This window comes from Dendropsophus ebraccatus, chromosome 5 (assembly GCF_027789765.1).
Source record: "Dendropsophus ebraccatus isolate aDenEbr1 chromosome 5, aDenEbr1.pat, whole genome shotgun sequence".
Taxonomy (NCBI): Eukaryota; Metazoa; Chordata; class Amphibia; order Anura; family Hylidae; genus Dendropsophus; species Dendropsophus ebraccatus.
The window spans coordinates 44,128,005-44,151,369 of NC_091458.1; the positions used below are offsets into that span (position 1 = coordinate 44,128,005).

The 23,365-nt window shown below is 45.4% G+C and overlaps 1 protein-coding gene across 2 annotated transcripts in view; it reads right to left on the reverse strand.

Annotated features, from left to right (window-relative positions):
- Nucleotides 1-20,535, reverse strand: part of FAM124A (family with sequence similarity 124 member A) — a 36,782-nt gene extending 16,247 nt beyond the window's left edge. For both annotated transcript variants that reach the window (XM_069972114.1, XM_069972113.1), the window contains exons 1-2: nt 20,371-20,535; nt 734-765 (exon numbers count right to left, since the gene is read on the reverse strand). In XM_069972114.1, the coding sequence (XP_069828215.1) occupies nt 734-765; nt 20,371-20,423 (85 nt within the window). In that variant the 5' untranslated portion in view covers nt 20,424-20,535. The remainder of the gene's footprint in view (nt 1-733; nt 766-20,370) is intronic.
- Between the last annotated feature and the right edge of the window lie 2,830 nt (nt 20,536-23,365).

The window sequence follows — 23,365 nt, forward strand, 5'->3', positions numbered from 1 at the left end:
GTGTATATATTGTAGGCAACCAGCAGGAAAAATAGTGGAAGGTAGATATGTGCCAAGCAGGTTATTGCGCTCTGTATGGAAGTTCCAGGGAGGTCAGGGTTGCCAGTCCGCTAGTACATCCCGGACTTTCCATATACCTGAATTATAGCAAGAGAACTACAATGTATGTGCCACAGAGGTCCTGGGACTGTGGGGGAAAGACAGCAGTTCATGGTCAGTAACAATAGGTTACCGACATTTTGCTATTTAGTATAGCTGCTGTGCGGCTAAAATGGGCTGTCTTTCTAGGAACGGCTGTAGCGTGGGTGGGAGGCCGTTCCCACGTTCCAGTCCAGGCTTTACTGGGTTTTTTAAAAGCCTCTGACTTGGCACTTCAGGTGTGGAGAGACAACCTGCTGAGAGTGTTTGGGAGTCAGTTGATCCACAGTGAATCTGGCAGACAGGAGCTGGAGAGAGAAGCCCTGCAACAGAGCTACTACAGACTTGCTGGTGTGAATGAGGACATAACTACACGGTGGTGTGTATATTCTGTTAATGTTCCTGAAAAGGCAACTGCTTTGTGTTTAAAACTTGAAGGGCTGCTGTAAAAGCCTCATGCTGGACTATTTTTTTCTGGTTTGTTACCAATAAACTTTTTTTGTTGCATCCAAAGCCTGCTTGTACCTACCACTTGTGACGCTAATTCCCACAATATGCATATAGATATGAATACTATATGTACTATAATACTTACTACTTGTAGAGGACATGCGGCTGTAGTCTGACCTGCAAGACAAACACAGAACACGGTCACAATGCTGTAAGATGACAGGGGCTTATGTATAAACGTAGAAGGAAGAAAAAAAAACATTGGGAGAAGACCCTAGTGATTTCTAGGCATGCTCTAAGACCTGAGCAGAGTTCAATGTGCAGGACAAAGGAAGATGTAAGCTGTGACCGTGCATGATCCAGTCTTATCTATATACTGATGTCCCTGTCATCATTTACTGTAATCCTGTCTGCAATGGCAAGGAGGAGAATGATGAAAACTTCTGTACAGAAAAGGAAGTGTCAGAATATTTTTAGGCTTAGCGGACAGATAGAAAAATTTGAAAAGATTTCAGGATTTTATAAAAATAGATTGTAAAAATCGGAAAAAAAACAAAACAAAACAAAATCACCAAAAATTCTTAAAAACAAAAAAAATTAAAGGGAAACTGTAAGAAGGTTAAAGAAATCTAACCTGCTTATATGTCCCTACTGAGCACAGGGAGCTGATGGTGAAGGCACGTGTCTCACCTTCATTCTTGATGCAGTTTCCGTGCAGTTTGTAGTTAAACCTCTAGGCTTGTAAGGCGGCTTGTAGCACTAGGGGCAGGACTACCACCCCAGTGTTCTGATCCGGCCCACCCCCTTAGCAGTCCGGCTCCACTGATATTCATTAGAAGGGGTAGATCAGTGCAATGGGGGCAGTAGTCCCGCCCTCAGTGCTCCAAACAGCCTTACTTGCTTAAGGATTTAACTGCAAGCTGCATGGAAACGCCACCGAGGATGAAGGTAAGAATCCTGCACAATAGGGAGCTATGAGAAGGTTAGATTCATCTAACCAGTTTCCCTTTAACAAATGCATTCCCTTTAAGACTCTTCGTCAGAAGATGATAAATCAGTCACTCAGGTTCTAGACCAGTAACCAAGGTCGGGACAGTACAGGCCACCGCTAGCTTTTTTCAGCTGTGAGTCACCCCCACCTTGCAGGTTCCCAGTAGCACAACTCTGCCGTTTCAGGACTTGCTCTTATGCCACATGATTGAACTCCTACCTCCTGGTCCACCTTGCCACCACAGGTCCCAGTCCCCAAGACAGGCATCAAACACTGCAATTCAAAGTACTGCTTTACTTAACTGGTCCTCAAGCAACCACAGCACTGACCTGTACCCCTGGGGACCATGTCAGCTACCCTAATGTTACACATTAAAGGGTTTATTTAGAGCTAGAAAGACATGGCAGCTTTCTTACAGAAACAGCACCACCCTTATCCTCAGTGTGTGTGTGGTACTGCAGCTAAGTGCCGCTCAGTGCGAATGGAGAACAGGAGGTCACAGGAGCACAATGGAGGACACGAGGTTTTGCTGCCCTTAGAAGAAAGCAGCCATGTTTTTCTTATCTTGGATAACCCCTTTAATTCAATATTCAGAAACCATATATCACCCAGCATGACAACTGCTAATCCAACAGTTCGGCCTGTGTCCCTTGCTTCTTAAAAATAAAAACCCTGAAAACATGCACGCACAGTATGTTAACTTGACCATAATAACAGTGGCCTCTCGACCCTTACCATCATAAAGTACACTTATTTATAGCCAAGCATAAAAGTGGAGTGGCGCCATATTAACTGGAAAGAACAGTAATTACTGTTAAAATAAAACAAGGGGTTGCGCAAAGTGTCATAGAAAGAAGGCTGAGTTTTTTTGAACTGGGTGGACAAAAAACCTGGACTGTAATGGGGGGCAAGGTTAGATTTTTCCTATGGGCCCACTAAATATACCACACAGGCTCTATGGTAAGGGTGAAAAGTTTAGCTATATAACAGTGAGATATAACCATCTCTATGCTCCATGAATTTTTACGGGAAGCCATTTGACCTCCATGGAACAAGAAACAACACATAAACAGGAAGAATAATACCAATAGTTATAAGGTACTAACCACCCGAAAAGTTATTATTGCCTCAAAGTCATAAAACCTAGCGGGTCTCTGAGTGTGATTACAGATACAGAATATCTAGCTTGGTAAGTAATAATGTATTCAGAGCAGGAGCCGCAGAGCAATAATCCCGGTTGTGTACTGCTTAGTAGTGACTGTACTTCACCTCGGAGGAATGTAACTTTGGTGAATGTGCTTCGCTCTCAATAGATGTCTGTCGGCACATGTGAACAATGGCTTCTGTGAAGAGACATTAAAGCCTCAGTCATCTCTAGCTGAAGTGTACATCATGTCCTCATGTGATAAAGCCGACATTTCCCTGAACAACAACAGCCATTACGTCCACATTTCAATAGCTTAGACAGATACTTTTATACATACAAAATAATAAAATATAATCTGCTGCGTGCTGCCCTTGAAAGTTAAACTGAAGCTGAAGGAGCCTTGATGCTGAACGGCTGTGTTTTCGTAAGGCAAAGGCCTGAAATGTGTTGTGGAGTCACACTGAGTCCATCAGGCTTCTAAAACAACACTGCGGCTAAATACAATGTTATATCACCAATGCTGTACATGGCTATATACAAAAAAAACAAAGGATCCTAAAGAGGTCCTGTAAACCATCTAAATGAGCTTGGCAGAAGAATATTACTGGATAACGGATATAGGAAGCTGCCTCATAGTTCTAGCTACAATTTATATTTACTGATATGTTATGTAGAATATTATTCAGATTCCTCTCTGAAAAGACACAACTAATTGCAATACAATGTCTATCAGGGCTCATTCACCCTTTGATAAATGAGGCTTTCAATTGGGGAAGGTGCGTACTGTTTCAAGGAGACCACAAAACTGGCATAAAGAGACTTTTTATGGGCCATGAAAGGCTCCATGGTTAGTTGTCCACTAGAAGGAAAAGATCCTGCTCTCTGCTACCAACTATAGGAAGTAGCATCCCTTTAACCCCTTAAGGACGGGGCCCATTTTCGTTTTTGCATTTTCGTTTTTTCCTCCTTGTGTTTAAAAGGCCATAGCACTTGCATTTTTCCACCTAGAAACCCATATGAGCCCTTATTTTTTGCATCACTAATTGTACTTTGCAATGCAATGAATTTTTGCATTTGGTACACTACGAAACCAGAAAAAAATTCAAAGTGTGGTGAAATTGAAAAAAAACAAACACATTTCTTTTATTTGGGGGAACTGTGTTTTTACGCCATTCGCTCTGGGGTAAAACTGACTTGTTATGCATGTTCCTCAAGTCGTTACGATTAAAACGATATATAACATGTATAACTTATATTGTATCTGATGGCCTATAAAAAATTCAAACCATTGTTAACAAATATACGTTCCTTAAAATCGCTCCATTCCCAGGCTTATAACGCTTTTATTCTTGGGTCTATGGGGCTGTGTGAGGTGTCATTTTTTGCGCCATGATGTGTTCTTTCTATCGGTACCTTGATTGCGCATATACGACTTTTTGATCGCTTTTTATTACAATTTTTCTGGGTTTGATGCGACCAAAAATGCGCAATTTTGCACTTTGGGATTTTTTTGCGCTGACGCCGTTTACCGTGCGAGATCAGGAATGTGATTAATTAATAGTTCGGGCGATTACGCACGCGGCGATACCAAACATGTTTATTTATTTATTTGTTTACTTTTATTTAAAACCTGGGAAAAGGGGGGTGATTCAGACTTAGGGGAGGGGGCTTTTTACTATAAACAACACTTTTTTTTTTTTTTTTTTTTTTTACACATATACTAGAAGCCCCCCTAGGGGACTTCTAGTATATACACTTTGATCTCTCATTGAGATCTTTGCTGTATAGATATCTGTATTTAAAAAGCCTTTTCCCAGGTTCCCCCCTCCCTCCTCTTTTCCATCCACTGCAAAAAAAAATCAGGAAATTGGTACTTGTGGCATAAGACATACCCAGTCTGGTCTATAGAGAGGGGAGGGGGGAGGAGGAAGGAGGGAGTTAGCCGACAGCAGAAAGCTGAGAACAAAGGGATTACAGGCACTGAGCTGGGTGACAGCTGTAATCAGAGCTCAGAGAGGTCAGTGCTGACTGTCAGAGGAGATAGAGGGTGATATATTTGTAGATTAACTCTTTGTTGTCCTGTTTTGGTCTTTTATTTAGCTCTCTCCATAGGAGAACAATGAAGACGGGGGAGAGCTTCAAACTGCTTTTTCATGATAAAAATGCATTTTTCAGCCAATAAACCTAGTTACAAAGTTTCTTAAAATCGTCTGTACTATTGATTTCAAACTAGTGTCCCTCCTCTGGCAGTTCAAGCATCATGAGAATTGTGGTGTTGCAACAGCTGAAGGACCGTGAGTTTGACACCTATGCTTTAAAGAAGAAGTCTGGCGAAAATTTTTTATAAGCATTATATTGCCCCCCAAAAGTTATGCAAATCACCAATATACAATTATTTCGGGAAATGCACATAAAGTGCTTTTTTTCCATGCACTTACTACTGCATCAAGGCTTCACTTCCTGGATAAAATGGTGATGCCATGACCCCCCTTCCTGTGGAATGACCTCTGCACAGGTTACAGAGCATGCCTACAAACCTGCCCCATCTAAGTACAGAGTGTGCTCGGATTCATTGTTGCCTACGTCCAAAGGGCTTGCTGTGAAGAATAACACTAAATGCTCTTAAAGGGAACCAATCAGTCCAATTGGGCTGATTTAGTTCCCTGCAGCGCTGTATAAAGCTCCTGTGCAGCTCGCAGCACGTATTGGCCACGGCTGCAGCAGCAGGCTTTATACCCTAGAAAATGAAGTTTAATCCCTTCATGCACGACAGGTAGTCATCTAGGCGGCTTTCCGCCTGTGTCTAGTCACCGTTCTCTGAGTCAGCAGTCTCGGCGGGGATGAAAGACCGGCGCCTTACCCTGTCAAACATTCCTGCTGCGTGCACTGCCAGAGAGAGCGCAATGACTAGACACGGGTGGGTAGCCGCCCTGATGACTACCTGCCATGCACAGAGGTATTAAACTTCATTTTTTATGGTATAAAGCTGCTGCTGCAGCACATGCAATGAGCTACACAGCAGCTTTATACAGTGCTGGGGGGAGCTAAATCCGCCCAATTGGACTGATTGGTTCTATTTAAAAGCAGCTCAGGCAAGATGGCAGCCTCCCATAATAATATCTAAAATAGAAAAAAATATATTTTAGCATCTGTTTTTATTTCTGGTGTAGAAAAATAACTCTAGGTGACACATTTTGTGTCTGTTTAATGTACAAGTCTCCTTTTATAGAGCTGTCTGGTTTTGTATAGGAAAAAAAAAATAATGCAAACTTAAAAATAAATAAATAAATAAATAAATAGAATGGACAATTTTTCAGATGACATTGTCAAAAAAACGCAGCCACTTTTTTGGAAAAATCCAGCATAGAAAAAAAAAAAGTTTTAGAAATCCTATTTATAGACTGCAGTAAAAAATAAAAAATTAATCTGATTTTTTTTTTTTTACCTATAAATTTAAATTGATAAAAAAAAAAAAAAAGTGTAACTAAAATAAAAAGTACATTTTCCTTCCAGTCTGTACCTTAATTCACTTGCCATATCTGCGGTTCCAGCACCTCTACGGGAACACTTACTTTCTGCATATTTCTAACCGGATGTAACATCTCGTGATGCTGGACACGTCATGCCATGATGGGTTTAACAGGTGTTTTTTTTTTTTTGGACAGATGTGTAGCGGTGTGGCCCATGACAACTCAGGTAAACATATAGTAACAGCACTTTCGCAGTCTATCAGATACATACTCTGTGTAGTGTCATGTAAATGAATGTATACATACAATTATACATGATATCCTGAAATAAAGGTAGTTAAAAAAAAAAAAAAAAAAACACTGAAGCGTGAGACACTAAGCAGCCCACTATTTCGGCCTGGGATGAGATCATTCCTGGTCAATAATAAATCTCCCATGTGTTTTCCTTGAAGCTGTATGTGCAGCGCAGGAGATGTAAACTAATTGGCTTATTTGTTCTCCTTTGTCGCCGGTCTCTCATTATTCGGACACTATTTTGGTCCGGTAATCCGCCTTGGGGTTTCACCGGCTGAAGACATGTGGCAGCTTGAGAGTATTTTCTAATGAAAGCAGACTAAGGGGGGCTTCACATTTAAATGAAGCATTGTGGCCGTATAATGGCTAGATTAAAAATGGCCGCTCGCAAGAGATGAATGAAGTAGTGTCCGACGAAAACAGCAACATGCTTATTGTGCCGAAAAAACGAACGGTGCCAATACGACACGCAGAAAAATGCTAAATTTATGTCCATTACATTGGTGTCAATGAACTTACACCAGCTGTAGAGCACTTAACCCCGATCCCCGGCGCATTACGGAGTGCAGTATACTGCGGTAGCCAAATGTCACAGTCTATCCATACCGGCGTCTTACTGCTCGCTCCTTACAGTCCACTTTTCCATTATTAGCAGCAGATGGCTGGGAGGTCAGTGTCTCCGTAATAGTGTAAAATAACAGAGGTGCAGAACAAAGAGCAGATCGGCCCTGCGTGAAATTAACCAAAATCATCTGCTGGCCTGAAAACACGTCGCCTGGGAGGGAAATATTATTGTGCGTTGCGTACAGGCTCGGAAACCGTCATCTGGAAACTAGTTATCCAATTACTGTGTAAATCAGAAAGCAAAGAAGTAAATCATACATCCCTTTCCGTTATGATGTCATGTATGTATATATAGAAAAGAGACTCCAACTAAACGTAGAGCGAAAAACGCTGCCAAACAACTTAAAGGGCCCCGAGCTGTCTTAGGACAGACTTTTCCCATCTCTATGTAAGCTGAAATAGGAAGCATGTGCCTAATAATGCCTCCACACAGACACTCAGGGGCCAAGCCATGTCCTTTCCCTTTACAACAGGGAAAAGCCATAAGTGAGAAGCTATTTTGCAGCACCCAGAGTGTACGGTATGCAGCACTGTTATCTTAGGGGTGACCTGATCATAATGTAAATATACATACATGGACAGTATAGAGATCTTTCTAGTGATCTTTTGTATTGCGCACTCCCTAATCATGTGAAGGGGGCTTCTTCTAAGTCTAGAAGAAAGAAGGTTTCACCATCATCACAGATAGGGATTCTTTACTGTAAGAGCAGTGAGACTATGGAACTCTTACACAAGTTCAGGAGGGGCCTTTTTTGAAAAATATTATAGGTAATGGATACTACAGAATTCTGGTAAGAGGATGTTGATACAAAGACTTATCCTGATTAATGTTGAGCAGATCTGTCAAAATGTTCAGATTCGGCAACGTTATCTAAACCTGAAAGCTTAGCATTTGATTATCCGTGGCTGTGGAAGCTGGATGCCGTCGTAGGGAGTCCTGGAGAACATGGCGTTCCGGTGTTCTGTCCTGAACAACCAGTTACTACAGACAGAATTTCACTAACAACTGACAGAGGACAGCAGACTGCAGGGAAGGGAGACACCTAGTGGCCAAGATTTTAGGGATTTATAAATAGGTTAGGTAACACATAGGCTATTAAATGGAGGGAGGTTGGTTGAAACAACAGTGTCCACTCAACATGACCACAAAGCTAAATGATAATAACTTGATAGAAATCACTAAGTAGGCTTCTGCACTGTCTTAGGGTCCCTATTACACGGGCCAATGGAGGCCCTATAATAACTGTAAATGAGCACCGATCTGCTAGATCGGCGCTCATTTACTGGGACTACTACACGGCCCAATAATCGTTTAGCAAGGGCTGCATGGACATGGTTACTGATGTCCTTGCAGCCCTTGCTTAAACTCTATACATTACCTACCCATGGTCCATGGTTCCTCTTGTGCTCTGCTTCTCACCAGGTCTCAGCTGACAGGCCACTCTAAAGCTGGAGCACGCAGGACCCGGGGAGAAGCAGAGTGCAAGAAGAGCCCTGCAGTAATGTATAGAGTTTGGAATCGTCAACTGTCGGCCACACACCACTAATACACAAAGCACTGCGTGGTCAGCGCCCAACAATTATAGGTCCAAACCTATATCAATGATCAGTCGATGATCGCTGTCATCGGCTGATTGTTGTGTTTATTACACGGCGCGATAATTGGCCGGATAGGGCCCATTCGGCCGATTATCGTTCCGGGTAACAAGGCCCTTACAGCATTATATATTAAAAAATGATTATATGATAGACATGTAGTTCTAGTCAAAGATACAGATCAGGGAATTTAACCTAATTCATACACATGACTACTGCATGTGTATGAGGTACTGCAGGACACTGTGTGAAAAGAGCCTAAAACAAAAACAGGTATTATAGTATCTTGTGGTTTATCTTGTTTTGTGGTTTCAAACTTCTTAGTGGATTATATGAAACAATAAGGAGGATGGCCTCTTGCTGATCGCTACAATATAAATTACAAATTCCTTGAAGTGCTACTTTTACAAGCAAATGTGACCTTACTGAGAAGAGTGTTTGCATGGAAATCAGAAATAAGTGATTTTTTTTTTGTATCCTTAAGCGGGCCTTACACCTTCAGTAACTGAAGGATGAACGATTGTTCCGCCATCAAGTAAGTCAGAAACGTTCAGCACGGCAGGGTGGTCCTGTGTTCTCTATGGGAGGGGAGGAGAAAGACACAGCAAGAATGCTCTCTGCGTAATTGTTCTAGACAGCCTCATCCACCTTAGATTGATGTCTGAATCCACTGCAAGCCGATTAAAGTCTAAAGTGCATAAATTGGCATCTATGGGGATTTGCTACCTCTCTGGACAGTTCCGGTCTCATACAGAGGTGGCAGCAGAAAGCACTGTATCGGACTGGAAAGAATAAACCACTTCCTGCAGGGCATACAGCAGCTGATAAGTACTGGAAGACTTGAGATTTTTAAAATAAAAAAAAAAAAATTCAACTTTCCTCCCCCCATTGTATATTTTAAATCAATGTGGATCCCATGAGGGAACCATGACAGGTAAACTGGTTGGGCTAATCTGCCGCTAAATCTACAGCATGTACTCTGCAAATGGCCATATGAAATCTGAGGGCATTTCTCTAGCTGTATAACTATAAACTTACTATATTCTTACTGCCCTTTTACAACGAGACAGAATATGGAGTTTACTCCTCGTTGCTTTGTGAGTGGAAACATGAGTCTGCATCGTATAACAGATACTGTCAGGCCTAGTGCTAGAACATCTGTCCTGAGGGATAACATTAGCGCTCTTTACAATCCCCCATCATGGGAATCCCCAAACACTGTCATCAACAACCAGGGTGGTCCTGCCGAGGTCACCCACACGTGTGATAGAAAAAGAATGTAAGAGTGTTTATCCTCCCTATATACTAGTGTTATATGTCTGACGGTGGATGGCTATTGGATGCTGGCAGGACACGCTATCCATCACTGTCGCTCTGCCGTCCCTTACCAGTAATTGAGTACATTACAGCTCAATAAATATACAACCTGCTAAGTAGTATTTATGGGCTGTGGAGCTGTCTCTCAACCCATAGCTGTGATGTCTGTCACTGGGACTAATAAAACCCTGCAGACCCCCAGGCAGTATACAAGGAAAAAGAAAAACACTTGATGTATTTATTGGTAGTCACTCTGTACAGAGCTGGGTCTGAGAGTCAAATGTGTTCTCTCCATAGGAATCACACTGGGCTTCATTTTGGATAGGATACCCATTATGGAATGGACAAGGGGCTGACCATCATCATTGAGACGTTATTCGCGGCCCACGAACCCTGCATATATGTTGTTACCACTATAGGCCCAAACTATACAGATCACAACCAGCAGAACTTGCACTGCGTCCAGCTAGACCTGAGCAATGGCGGCCCTTACTGAACATGGTCAGTCCATAGCAATCTGGATAAATACTTTCCTTCATTGTTAACTTTATTGGTGTGACTATGGGATAAAGTAATACGCCAAAGCCTTCCAAGTACGTGTGGTGTGGTGGGGGATAGAAGAATGAACTCTATACTATAGAAATAGTTAACTATAGCCTTATAAATACACATCTATAATATTCTTCATATCTATTATGGCGCATCCCGGGAATAAAAGGATTGGGCAAGCTAAAGCTTAACATGGCCAATTCCTCGTTGTCGTGGGAGATAAGCCACCACCATAGAGAATGCATGGACGCTCAGCCAGGCATGAATGTATATCGCAGGGTCGGAAGAAAAACTGTTGGCCAAACAAGCATTTAGGATGACCATACGCCTTACACTAAAGTCCCGGCAACAGCGAGTTGAGATGACTGTCTACACGCATGGGTCTCCAAACTGTGGCCCTCCAGCTGTTGCAATACTACATTTCCCATCATGCCTGGACAGCCAAATCCAAAGCTTTAGCTGTGTGGGCATGATGGGAATTGTGGTTTTGCAACAGCTGGAGGGCCGCAGTTTGGAGACCCATGGTTTAAAGCGTATGGTGGCATCCCGACTCTGCAGCAACAGATGATGTCGGTGGAGGGAAGGGTCAGGCATGTTAAAGTGCACTTGTAGCTCCCAGACGATCTGTGTGTACTCGCTCCTGCCAACGGAGGATTGGTTTACTATGCAAGAGCTCTAGTAAATCAAGATGGAGCTGTCTGGCTGAAGTGTACCCTTCATGGAGGAAACATTTCGGGGGAGATTTATTAAATATGGTGTAAAGTGAAACTGGCTCAGTTGCCTTCAGCAACCAATCAGATTCCACCTTTCATTTTCCAAAGAGTCTGTGAGGAATGAAAGGTGGAATCTGATTGGTTGCTAGGGGCAACTGAGCCAGTTTCACTTTACACCATGTTTGATAAATGTCCCCAAAATGTTCGGCCAACCAGGTAATAAAAGTGGTCACTATAATGGGGTTATCCAAAATGTATAAACTATCCACAGGACAGGTGTGGTGGAGATCCAGCTGATAAAACCCAATGATGGGCATGGAGGTTTCTTGTAAATGGAGCAGCATTCGAACATGCACACTGCTGCTCCATTCACTCACTATGAAACTGCTGAAGACTGGTGGGCACTGTACAACCGCTGCTCCATCCATAGAGCGGGACAAAAGATGCGTTCATGTGGTCAATGGAGGTCCCGATGGTCAAACCCCTAATATAATATATATATCTACAATAATTCTGCAGCACTTTACAACTCATCACCCATCCTGCAGAGACGATAAGTTTTAATCTTGAGCCACCACAGATATACCACCAACAACATACTGTTCTGTGTCACTGTAGTATAGTGTATAAACACCAAACTAGGGACCTATATAAGGCAGTGATCGCCAACCTGTGGTTCTATAGCCGCTCCAAAACTACAACTACAATAGGGCATGCTGGGAGTTGTAGTTCTGAGAGCCACGAGTTGGCGATCACTTGGTGAAGGTGACCAGGCAGCATCTTCTGGGAGCAGAGACTCTGCATTCCCGCCCTCAGCGCTGTGCTGCCAGCGGGGAATATGACCATGGTGAACTCGGTGCTTTGTGGTTTCCCTAGTGATGCTGCACGCTACAGGTGGAGAGGGATTAACATTGCTGAATTATGGTAATCCGGTCAAATACATTACTCATCACAAACAATACACGCAATATACAATCACACCCTCACTGAGCTACACTATATATTACTACAGCACATTCACCCTGTGACGGACACCAGGGGTCCTACACTATATATTACTATAGCACATCCAGGGCTCCTACACTATATATATTACTATAGCACATACAGGGCTCCTACACTATATATTACTATAGCACATCCAGGGGTCCTACACTATATATATTACTATAGCACATACAGGGGTCCTACACTATATATATTACTATAGCACATACAGGGGTCCTACACTATATATATTACTATAGCACATCCAGGGGTCCTACACTATATATTACTATAGCACATACAGGGCTCCTACACTATATATATTACTATAGCACATCCAGGGGTCCTACACTATATATATTACTATAGCACATCCAGGGGTCCTACACTATATATATTACTATAGCACATCCAGGGGTCCTACACTATATATATTACTATAGCACATCCAGGGGTCCTACACTATATATTACTATAGCACATACAGGGCTCCTACACTATATATTACTATAGCACATACAGGGCTCCTACACTATATATATTACTATAGCACATACAGGGGTTCTACGCTATATATTACTATAGCATAGGGCTGGGCGATATGGGCCAAAATCAATATCGCGATTAATCGCACATGTAGCCGCGGTAACGATAACTGAACGATAATTATGACACGCCCCTTTTTGCAAACCACACCCACTTGCTATGAAAAACTGTCAATATCAAAAAAGTAAAAAACTCACTGAGCATGACTATACAGGGGTGGCGGACAGGGGTGTATAACTATACAGGGGTGTATAACTATACAGGGGTGGCGGACAGGGGTGTATAACTATACAGGGGTGGCGGACAGGGGTGTATAACTATACAGGGGGTGGACAGGGGTGTATGACTATACAGGCGGGGGGTGGACAGGGGTGTATGACTATACAGGAGGGATAGGGGTATATGACTATACAGGGGGGATAGGGGTGTATGACTATACAGGGGGGGTAGGGGTGTATGACTATACAGGGGGGACGGACAGGGGTGTATGACTATACAGGGGGGATAGGGGTGTATGACTATACAGGCGGGGTGGGCGGACAGGGGTGTATGACTATACAGGCGGGGTGGGCGGGCAGGGGTGTATGACTATACAGGGGGGACGGACAGGGGTGTATGACTATACAGTAGGGCTGGGCGATTAATCGAATTAATTCGATTAATCGCCCAGACAGTTAGAATCGATTTGATTTTTTGTGAAAATCGTAAATTCGATTTTCACAAAAAATCATTGCGGGCGGCGCGGTAAAGTGTCGGGTCCGGAGAGAGTTGCAGGACTGCGCGGTGAGGTGCAGGGACGGCGGTCAGGAGAGATGTGGTACCGGCGGCTCCAGCCTCTTCACAGAGCCGCGGCTGACCTCTCCCGCCCCTTACACGTTAGTGCCGCGCTGAGCTGCGTCCCGCTCTCTTCCTGTCACACGTGCAGGTCCTGTTCTGTGGAGGAGGCGGCAGGGATCGCAGCAGAAGGAGAGAACGTCGCTGCCCGCTGTACAGCTCCAGGACCCGCAGCGACGTTCTCTCCTTCTGCTGCGATCCCTGCCGCCTCCTCCACAGAACAGGACCTGCACGTGTGACAGGAAGAGAGCGGGACGCAGCTCAGCGCGGCACTAACGTGTAAGGGGCGGGAGAGGTCAGCCGCGGCTCTGTGAAGAGGCTGGAGCCGCCGGTACCACATCTCTCCTGACTGCCGGCCCTGCACCTCACCGCGCAGTCCTGACACTTTACCACGCCTGCCTAGTCCCCCTCAGCTGCCCCATACCCCCTCAGTGTCCCCTCAGCTGCCCCATACCCCCTCAGTGTCCCCTCAGCTGCCCCATACCCCCTCAGTGTCCCCTCAGCTGCCCCATACCCCCTCAGCTGCCCCATACCCCCTCAGTGTCCCCTCAGCTGCCCCATACCCCTGAGTGACCCCCAGCCGGCTTCATATCCCTCAGTGACCCCCAGCCTGCCCCATACCCCTCAGTGACCCCCAGCCTGCCCCATACCCCTCAGTGACCCCCAGCCTGCCCCATACCCCTCAGTGACCCCCAGCCGGCTTCATACCCCTCAGTGACCCCCAGCCTGCCCCATACCCCTCAGTGACCCCCAGCCTGCCTCATACCCCTCAGTGACCCCCAGCCTGCCTCATACCCCTCAGTGACCCCCAGCCTGCCCCATACCCCTCAGTGACCCCCAGCCTGCCCCATACCCCTCAGTGACCCCCAGCCTGCCTCATACTCCTCAGTGACCCCCAGCCTGCCCCATACCCCTCAGTGACCCTTAGCCTGCCCCATACCCCTCAGTGACCCCCAGCCTGCCCCATACCCCTCAGTGACCCCCAGCCTGCCTCATACCCCTCAGTGACCCCCAGCCTGCCCCATACCCCTCAGTGACCCCCAGCCTGCCCCATACCCACTCAGTGACCCTTAGCCTGCTTCATACCCCTCAGTGACCCTTAGCCTGCCCCATACCCCTCAGTGACCCCCAGCCTGCCCCATACCCCTCAGTGACCCCCAGCCTGCCTCATACCCCTCAGTGACCCCCAGCCTGCCCCATACCCCTCAGTGACCTCCAGCCTGCCCCATACCCCTCAGTGACCCTTAGCCTGCCCCATACCCCTCAGTGACCCCCAGCCTGCCCCATACCCCTCAGTGACCCCCAGCCTGCCTCATACCCCTCAGTGACCCCCAGCCTGCCTCATACCCCTCAGTGACCCCCAGCCTGCCCCATACCCCTCAGTGACCCTTAGCCTGCTTCATACCCCTCAGTGACCCCCAGCCTGCCTCATACCCCTCAGTGACCCCCAGCCTGCCCCATACCCACTCAGTGACCCCCAGTCCACCCCATACCCCCTCAGTAGTACTACTACACCCATCATCTATACCTGTACTACTACCACACTCCTCATCTTTACCTGTACTATTACACCCCTTATCCACTATACCCTCACTACTACTCCCTACCTAGATGAAGGCACAAAGAAGATCGCCTATACTATATGGGGGCACAGAGTACATAGGGCACATATTTGGGAAAACTACTTATATGGGGCACACAATGTGTTTGTCTACTACATGGGGGCACAGGAGGAGCACTGTTACACTGGGAAACAATATAGTTGTCTCAAACGTCAATAAAATCGTATCTGATGCTGCAGGGAGAAAAATGTCCTATTTATTTAGCAAAAACAAAAAAAATCGAGATTTAAATCGAGAATCGTCCAAAATTTTTTAAAAATCGAGATTTTATTTTTTGGCCATATCGCCCAGCCCTACTATACAGGGGGGGGGACAGGGGTGTATGACTATACAGGGGGGGCGGAGAGGGGTGTATGACTATACAGGGGGGGGGGACAGGGGTGTATGACTATACAGGGGGGGCGGAGAGGGGTGTATGACTATACAGGGGGGGCGGACAGGGGTGTATGACTATACAGGGGGGGCGGAGAGGGGTGTATGACTATACAGGGGGGGGACAGGGGTGTATGACTATACAGGGGGGGGGACAGGGGTGTATGACTATACAGGGGGGGGGGGGACAGGGGTGTATGACTATACAGAGGGGGGCCAGGGGTGTATGACTATACAGGGGGGGGGACAGGGGTGTATGACTATACAGCGGGGGGGGGGACAGGGGTGTATGACTATACAGAGGGGGGGGGGACTGGGGTGTATGACTATACAGAGGGGTGACAGGGGTGTATGACTATACAGGGGGGGGGGAGACAGGGGTGTATGACTATACAGGGGGGGGGACAGGGGTGTATGACTATACAGCGGGGGGGGGGGATAGGGGTGTATGACTATACAGGCGGGGTGGGCGGACAGGGGTGTATGACTATACAGGGCGGCGGATAGGGGTGTATTACTATACAGGGAAATGTAGTTCCCTTAGGAACAGTACAGGGCTGTAGCATAGGAGGAATGAATGGGCTGCAGCAGGATGTCTCCTATAACTTATCCTGCCTGCTGCAGCCCATTCATTCCTCCTATGCTACACTCCTGTACTGTTACTTAGGGAAGCACAGGACAGCTGCCCCCAAATGCTGCTCCTCCAGCTCTGACACGCCGGCGTCCCTGCACACACAGGAAACATGGGCAGTGTTCGCCGGCCGGGTGTGTGGGGGAGGAGCCTCGGAGGGGAGAGGTGGGGGGCCTCGGACAGGACGGGACCAGTGGGGGGCATCGGACGGGACGGGACTGGACCGCTGGGGGTGGGGTGGTATCTGACAGGTGAGGAGCCTCAGACGGGACCGGACGGGTAAGGAGGGCGGGCGCTTGGACGGGACTTGCGGGGGGCGGGGCCTTCTTACACTGCTGCTCCTCCACCACCTCCCGCTCTGATATTAGCGCCCCTGCACATAATGTACAGCGCTAATGCCAGGCGGCGTGCGTGTGTGCGGGGGGCGCTCTCACAGGATGGGCGCAGTGAGGGGGCACTCTAACAGGGAGATAGAAAAGCAAAAATACCGCAGATACCGTCCTGGCTAAGTTGAGGTCGGTTAACCGACGCCAGTGACGGTATCGGTATTTTTGCGGTATACCGCCCAGCCCTACTATAGCACATACATCGGTCCTACGCTATATATTACTATAGCACATACAGGGGTCTGAGGCTGGAGTCAGGACGGGTGTATCTTTCTGACACTTGCTCAGTTCTGATTTTACCTCTACAAAAGGATCCAACATGACAGAGCCTTCCGGGCTAACACAGTGCCACATTCATTGCTGCTGGCACATGGGGGCTGTAGCGGGCAGCACATGTCTCTGAGCATGACCGACCGTGACAGCCAACACAACCTCTAATAACTTCATAGTGGAGCAGCAGGAGAGCGGAGCAGAGTCAGGAGATCAGGGATGTCAGGAGCAGCAGGCAGTGCCCCCACATGACTGGCACTGCATGATGTACAGGGCGGGCAAATACTGCATGTGAGACCGGGGGGCACGTCAGAATGGAAATAAGTGCACCTGCAAATGACCATACATGAGTATTATACATCAAAATGTGTATGTTATATGGATGGAGTGCTCTCTGTGGATGAAAGGGAACAGTATTTAGGATCCACACTGCGTTCTGTATATACGTTTCATTACGCTTAGCTTAAAGTGTCCTTTTCAAGAGTATATAACATATACAATAAACATAAGCACAAACACAGTGTAACCCAGCCGTACTGACCACACTGATATACAGCTATACATCAGCCTCGGGGTATGTACAGGCAGCATATAGTAATACACGTCCTATCCGCGCCTCATACGTGAAATCCACATGGGTGATAGATCAGGCAGCCATGATGAGGATCAGCTCATCTGCGAGCAGAACCGCGGCAATAAAGAGGAAAGTACGTGGCAGAAATACAATGATATGCCTTGTATTTCTGAGGTAAGGCCTCATTCACACGGCCACAAAATGTGTCCGTAATTGCCGATCCCCAATCGTGGACTAATTTAGATCCCATTGGTTTCTATGTACCTATTCACATGTCTGCCAAAAAAAGGACATGTCCTGTTGCGGACCATAATTGTGGCACAGACCACCTCTAGAAGTCTATGGGTCCCCCCATCTTTTTTTGTGTGGATAGTAACGCTAACATTCATTAGTTTCTCTGGGCTCAAATGTATGACGGCCCAGGCGCCAGATTGATAAATTTGGTGCATGGAAAACCTGCTCATAAATGTAAAGAGCACATATACATATATACACACTTACACACTATGATAAATACTCGAGTGTGTACATAGGATAATAATAAAGTATCTATAGATCTGCTAGTATAATTAATATATATATATATATATATATATATATATATATACACACACACACTTCTACCTTGTATCCATCCATCTTGTACATATCCTCCTAGCTGTATGACATGTATGTTAGAGCTGTCATCTACATCTATTGATGGATCACAGATATCTGTCTTGTCCATAGAACCAGGAGGTATCTGTGTTCTATTCTGTATCTGTCCCCTCTCTATGAGGTTTATAAAACCTACAGACTGATAAATTACACAGGACCATCCAGTGGGACCGGATAGATAAATGTCACATATCATCTTCCAAATGTAACCAAAACAGCTGTATGTGCCCCCCTGTACGTGTAACCAGTGTACACCGCCCGCCCATGCACTCATCCAACTGATCAGCTCTAGATACATACAAAAAGGTCAGACTTCACGTGTTATACAAGGTCACATGATGTATGTAATAATCTCTGATACATGCAGTATATATTACACAGAAGCATATACATAGCGTCAGATACATCTGTGATAGATGTGAGAATATAGAGGGGGGGGACTCTAACACGTGTAATAACCTAATAGCTGTAGTCATGTCAGATACAGGTGTGGTACATATATGTGTTATGGTCACACACCTGTTACAATCTAATATACTTGTAACTTTCCACGTAGTCACGTCTGATGCATGTGACGTCATATGACAACAAATATGATAAGTCCTGTACATGTGATGTCATATGTAACATATATGATAAGTCCTGCGCATGTGATGTAATATGTAACATATATCATATATCCTGTCTATGTGATGTCATATGTAACATACATAAGTCCTGTACATGTGATGTCATGTGTAATATATATGATAGGTCCCGTACATGTGATATCATATGTAACATATATAAGTCCTGTGCATGTGATATATGTAACATATATGATAGGTCCTGTACATGTGACATAATATGTAACATATATAAGTCCTGTGCATGTGATATATGTAACATATATAATAGGTCCTGTACATGTGATATGTAACATATATGATAGGTCCTGTACATGTGATATCATATGTAACATATATAAGTCCTGTGCATGTGATATATGTAACATATATGATAGGTCCTGTACATGTGACATAATATGTAACATATATAATAGGTCCTGTACATGTGATATGTAACATATATGATAGGTCCTGTACATGTGATATGTAACATATATAATAGGTCCTGTACATGTGACATAATATGTAACATATATGATAGGTCCTGTACATGTGATATGTAACATATATGATAGGTCCTGTACATGTGATATGTAACATATATAATAGGTCCTGTACATGTGATATGTAACATATATGATAGGTCCTGTACATGTGATATGTAACATATATGATAGGTCCTGTACATGTGATATGTAACATATATATAATAGGTCCTGTACATGTGATATGTAACATATATGATAGGTCCTGTACATGTGATATGTAACATATATAAGTCCTGTGCATGTGATATATGTAACATATATAATAGGTCCTGTACATGTGATATGTAACATATATGATAGGTCCTGTACATGTGATATCATATGTAACATATATAAGTCCTGTGCATGTGATATATGTAACATATATGATAGGTCCTGTACATGTGACATAATATGTAACATATATAATAGGTCCTGTACATGTGATATGTAACATATATGATAGGTCCTGTACATGTGATATGTAACATATATAATAGGTCCTGTACATGTGACATAATATGTAACATATATGATAGGTCCTGTACATGTGATATGTAACATATATGATAGGTCCTGTACATGTGATATGTAACATATATAATAGGTCCTGTACATGTGATATGTAACATATATGATAGGTCCTGTACATGTGATATGTAACATATATGATAGGTCCTGTACATGTGATATGTAACATATATATAATAGGTCCTGTACATGTGATATGTAACATATATGATAGGTCCTGTACATGTGATATGTAACATATATATAATAGGTCCTGTACATGTGATATGTAACATATATGATAGGTCCTGTACATGTGATATGTAACATATATGATAGGTCCTGTACATGTGATATGTAACATATATGATAGGTCCTGTACATGTGATATGTAACATATATGATAGGTCCTGTACATGTGATATGTAACATATATGATAGGTCCTGTACATGTTACATATGACAAGTTACATGATGTCCGTCCTCCCCCCAGCGCTGACATCTGCCCCAGTGACCCCACACGTGTGCTGAGCTCCCCGGCTGTCACACTCACATACCCCCCGGTCTCTGCTCCCGAGTCCTCGCAGTCATCCTCCGCGGTCTTCTCCATGCCGGGGATCAGGGAGCCATGGCTCTCAGTGCTGTACCGCTGCAGTGTGACCGCTCTCACATCTCCGCCCCCGGCTGAGCCCCTGGAGGTCCCAGCTCTCCCCTCCTCTCTCGCTCGGGTCTCTCCGCCTTCTGACCTCCCCTCCTTTCCTCTCCCTCCCGGTCTCCACTTCTCCTGGTTGAAGCCGCCCCTAGCAGCCCACAGCCCCGCCTCCCCCATCCTTTGTAACGGCTTGTGAATGAGCTCGCCCGACTCCATCTTCTGTCACCAGCAGCAGCTACCACTGTATCCCTCCGGGGGGAGTTCTTGGGGCGTGACTGGAGCGGAGGTGCTTGTGGTGAAGTGACCCCGTGAACTTGTGTATTAGTTCTGTCCTCTCTGTAGCCACAAGAAGAGACCCTCTAAATATCAGTGGCCCCTGCCTGCCCACTCCCTGCATGAGGAATGCTTCCAGATAGATAGATAGATAGATAGATAGATAGATAGATAGATAGATAGATAGATAGATATGTAAAAATGTTCCGCAGCACACCAGCATACGTGTGAAAGGTGATTTATTCCAAAAAATACAAAGGAGTACAAAAGATGCGACGTTTCGACCTCCTCACGAGATCATTATCAAGCATGATCTCGTGAGGAGGTCGAAACGTCGCATCTTTTGTACACACACACACACACACACACACACACACACACACACACACACACCCTATTGAAATTATAGGGGCCATTAGGTTCCAGGCATGGTGTGTGGCATTTTACCAATAAAAAAAAAAATATTGGTGGAATATCGGTCATTGGTGAATATTGGCTATTGTGTGGTTGTAGCTAGAGATGAGCGAATTTACAGTAGGAATGCAGCGAAACTGTTCTATCTGCATTCTGCCTATCAGGCTGCAGGCTGTAAAGTCCACTTCGCGCCGCTCTGTTCCGCTCCTATCCAGGTGCTGGAAAAACTTCTCCCAATTTTTCAGGATTGGATCCATCTTTTCCCAGCACCCAGAGAAGAGCAGAACACAGGATGCAGATAGGAACGAATGTTCATACTGTAAATTCGCTCATCTCTAGTGGTAGCCTAAATATCCTCTCCTATCCACAGGACAGTGGGAATTGTAATATTTACAGCTAGGATAGCTGACCTTTGGGGGTCTGACCATTAGGACCTCCACCAATCATGAGAAGGGAAATCATACGTCCTCTGAGTGATGAGGTGGCAGCACTCACAGGGACAGCTCCAGGTTTTTGCGGGCCCTCGGCACACAGAACCTTAACGGGCACATCATATTTACACTATGCACACTTGAGACACCGCTAACATACACAAACACATATTGACTAAGACACTTACAGCTCAGTCTTCTCCCTCTTTCTGTCGGGCTGCTCTCCACACTGTAAGGTTGAGGACCTTCGGTACATGTGATCAGGTCCTTCACCCTTTTCTCTCTCTGTGCAGGTCCTGCTCCTTCTCTGTCTTCTGATGTTCAGCTACTCACCCTGAACTACAGTGAGAGGGCTGAACATTAGAACATCAGGCCCCTCTCCCTCTCTGGGCCCCTAGAGGTGCTGTGGGCCCCGGCACTTGCCCGGGTAAGCCCTGTGCTGACACCGGCCCTGAGCACACATGCTTGGTCTCTGCTCTGTTCACTGCCTGCAGGACTTTCAAACATTGCCAAGTGCTGAGCTCGGCTGTGTTCAGAAGTCCCATGGACAGTGAATGGAGCGTGGCAGGGCCAAGCATGTCATCTGTCTCTCAATGTATCTGGGGAATAATTCATTGCTATTCTCAAGATCAGTGCAGGTCCCTGTGGTTGTATGTAAGAAGGTTGTGTCGGTGAGGTCCATGTGCTGAGACCCCCACAAATCAGTAATGAACGGTGCATGGAATTCTATACAACGTCCTGTAAACCGAATTGTTAGAAGTTCCATTATAATTCTGTAGACTTTTTATCATATCAGTTTAGAGTGGAGATGAAGGGGCACAGCACGTGCACCTTTATACTACTGATCTACGGGGGCCCCAACACCCAGACCCCACAGATACAAACTATGACAACTTGGGCAAATATAGACCTCAGAACTTCACTAAGAATACCTCCAATCACATCATAGATGGGGAAGAGGCAGAGACATCTTTCCCATTGGGCAGGGGCCCATGACTCATAAGGGCCCCTCTGCCCCCAGGTGACACCAGTCCTGTACACCAGAGCGGAGCACATCTCCTTCTGCGGGCAGTGCGTGGTGACATAATTTCATTGTGCACAGCCTGTAGGAGAAGACCTGTGCTCTCTGACTGCATGATGATGCAGAGGACCGTCCACCACTGGAACAAAGGACACGTGAGTGAGATGCTTGTTATTTTTTTATTTTTTTACATGGCACAGACTAGGAGTAGCAAAGTTGGAGGGGTTTGGTCGAGGGCAGTTCACATCTCTGCCCAGGGGCTCATAATGCTGTTAAGACAGCCCTGGGGAGAGGATCAGTAAGATGACAGAGGGAGCCCCCTCTCTGTGCCTAAACATGTGGATGCTTCAGTTTCTATAAAGAAAAAAGTAATTCTGACAGTGTATTTTTACTTTTTCAGGAAATCCTGAAGGAAACCACCCAATTAAATGTCATAATGATGAATATTTTGCCTTAAATAGGTCGTCTGCTGCTGTATACAGCAACTCTGTTGCTGTATACTTACCTGTCCCACTTTGCCACAGCTGATGATTCCCAGGCTGCCCTCGGCTCTCATATCTCTGACATCTTCCGCTAACGTCCTGTTCTCACAGGAAACAGTGGACAGTACAGAGCTGTCTTTGCTGAGCGGCCATTTCCTGTAGGAACGGGACGTCCCCAGACATTGTCAGAGAGATGAATAACTTGATTAACTTGCAGTTAGTCTCCCTTTAAGGAGTTAAAGCGACTCTGTACCCACAATCTGACCCTCCGAACCGCTT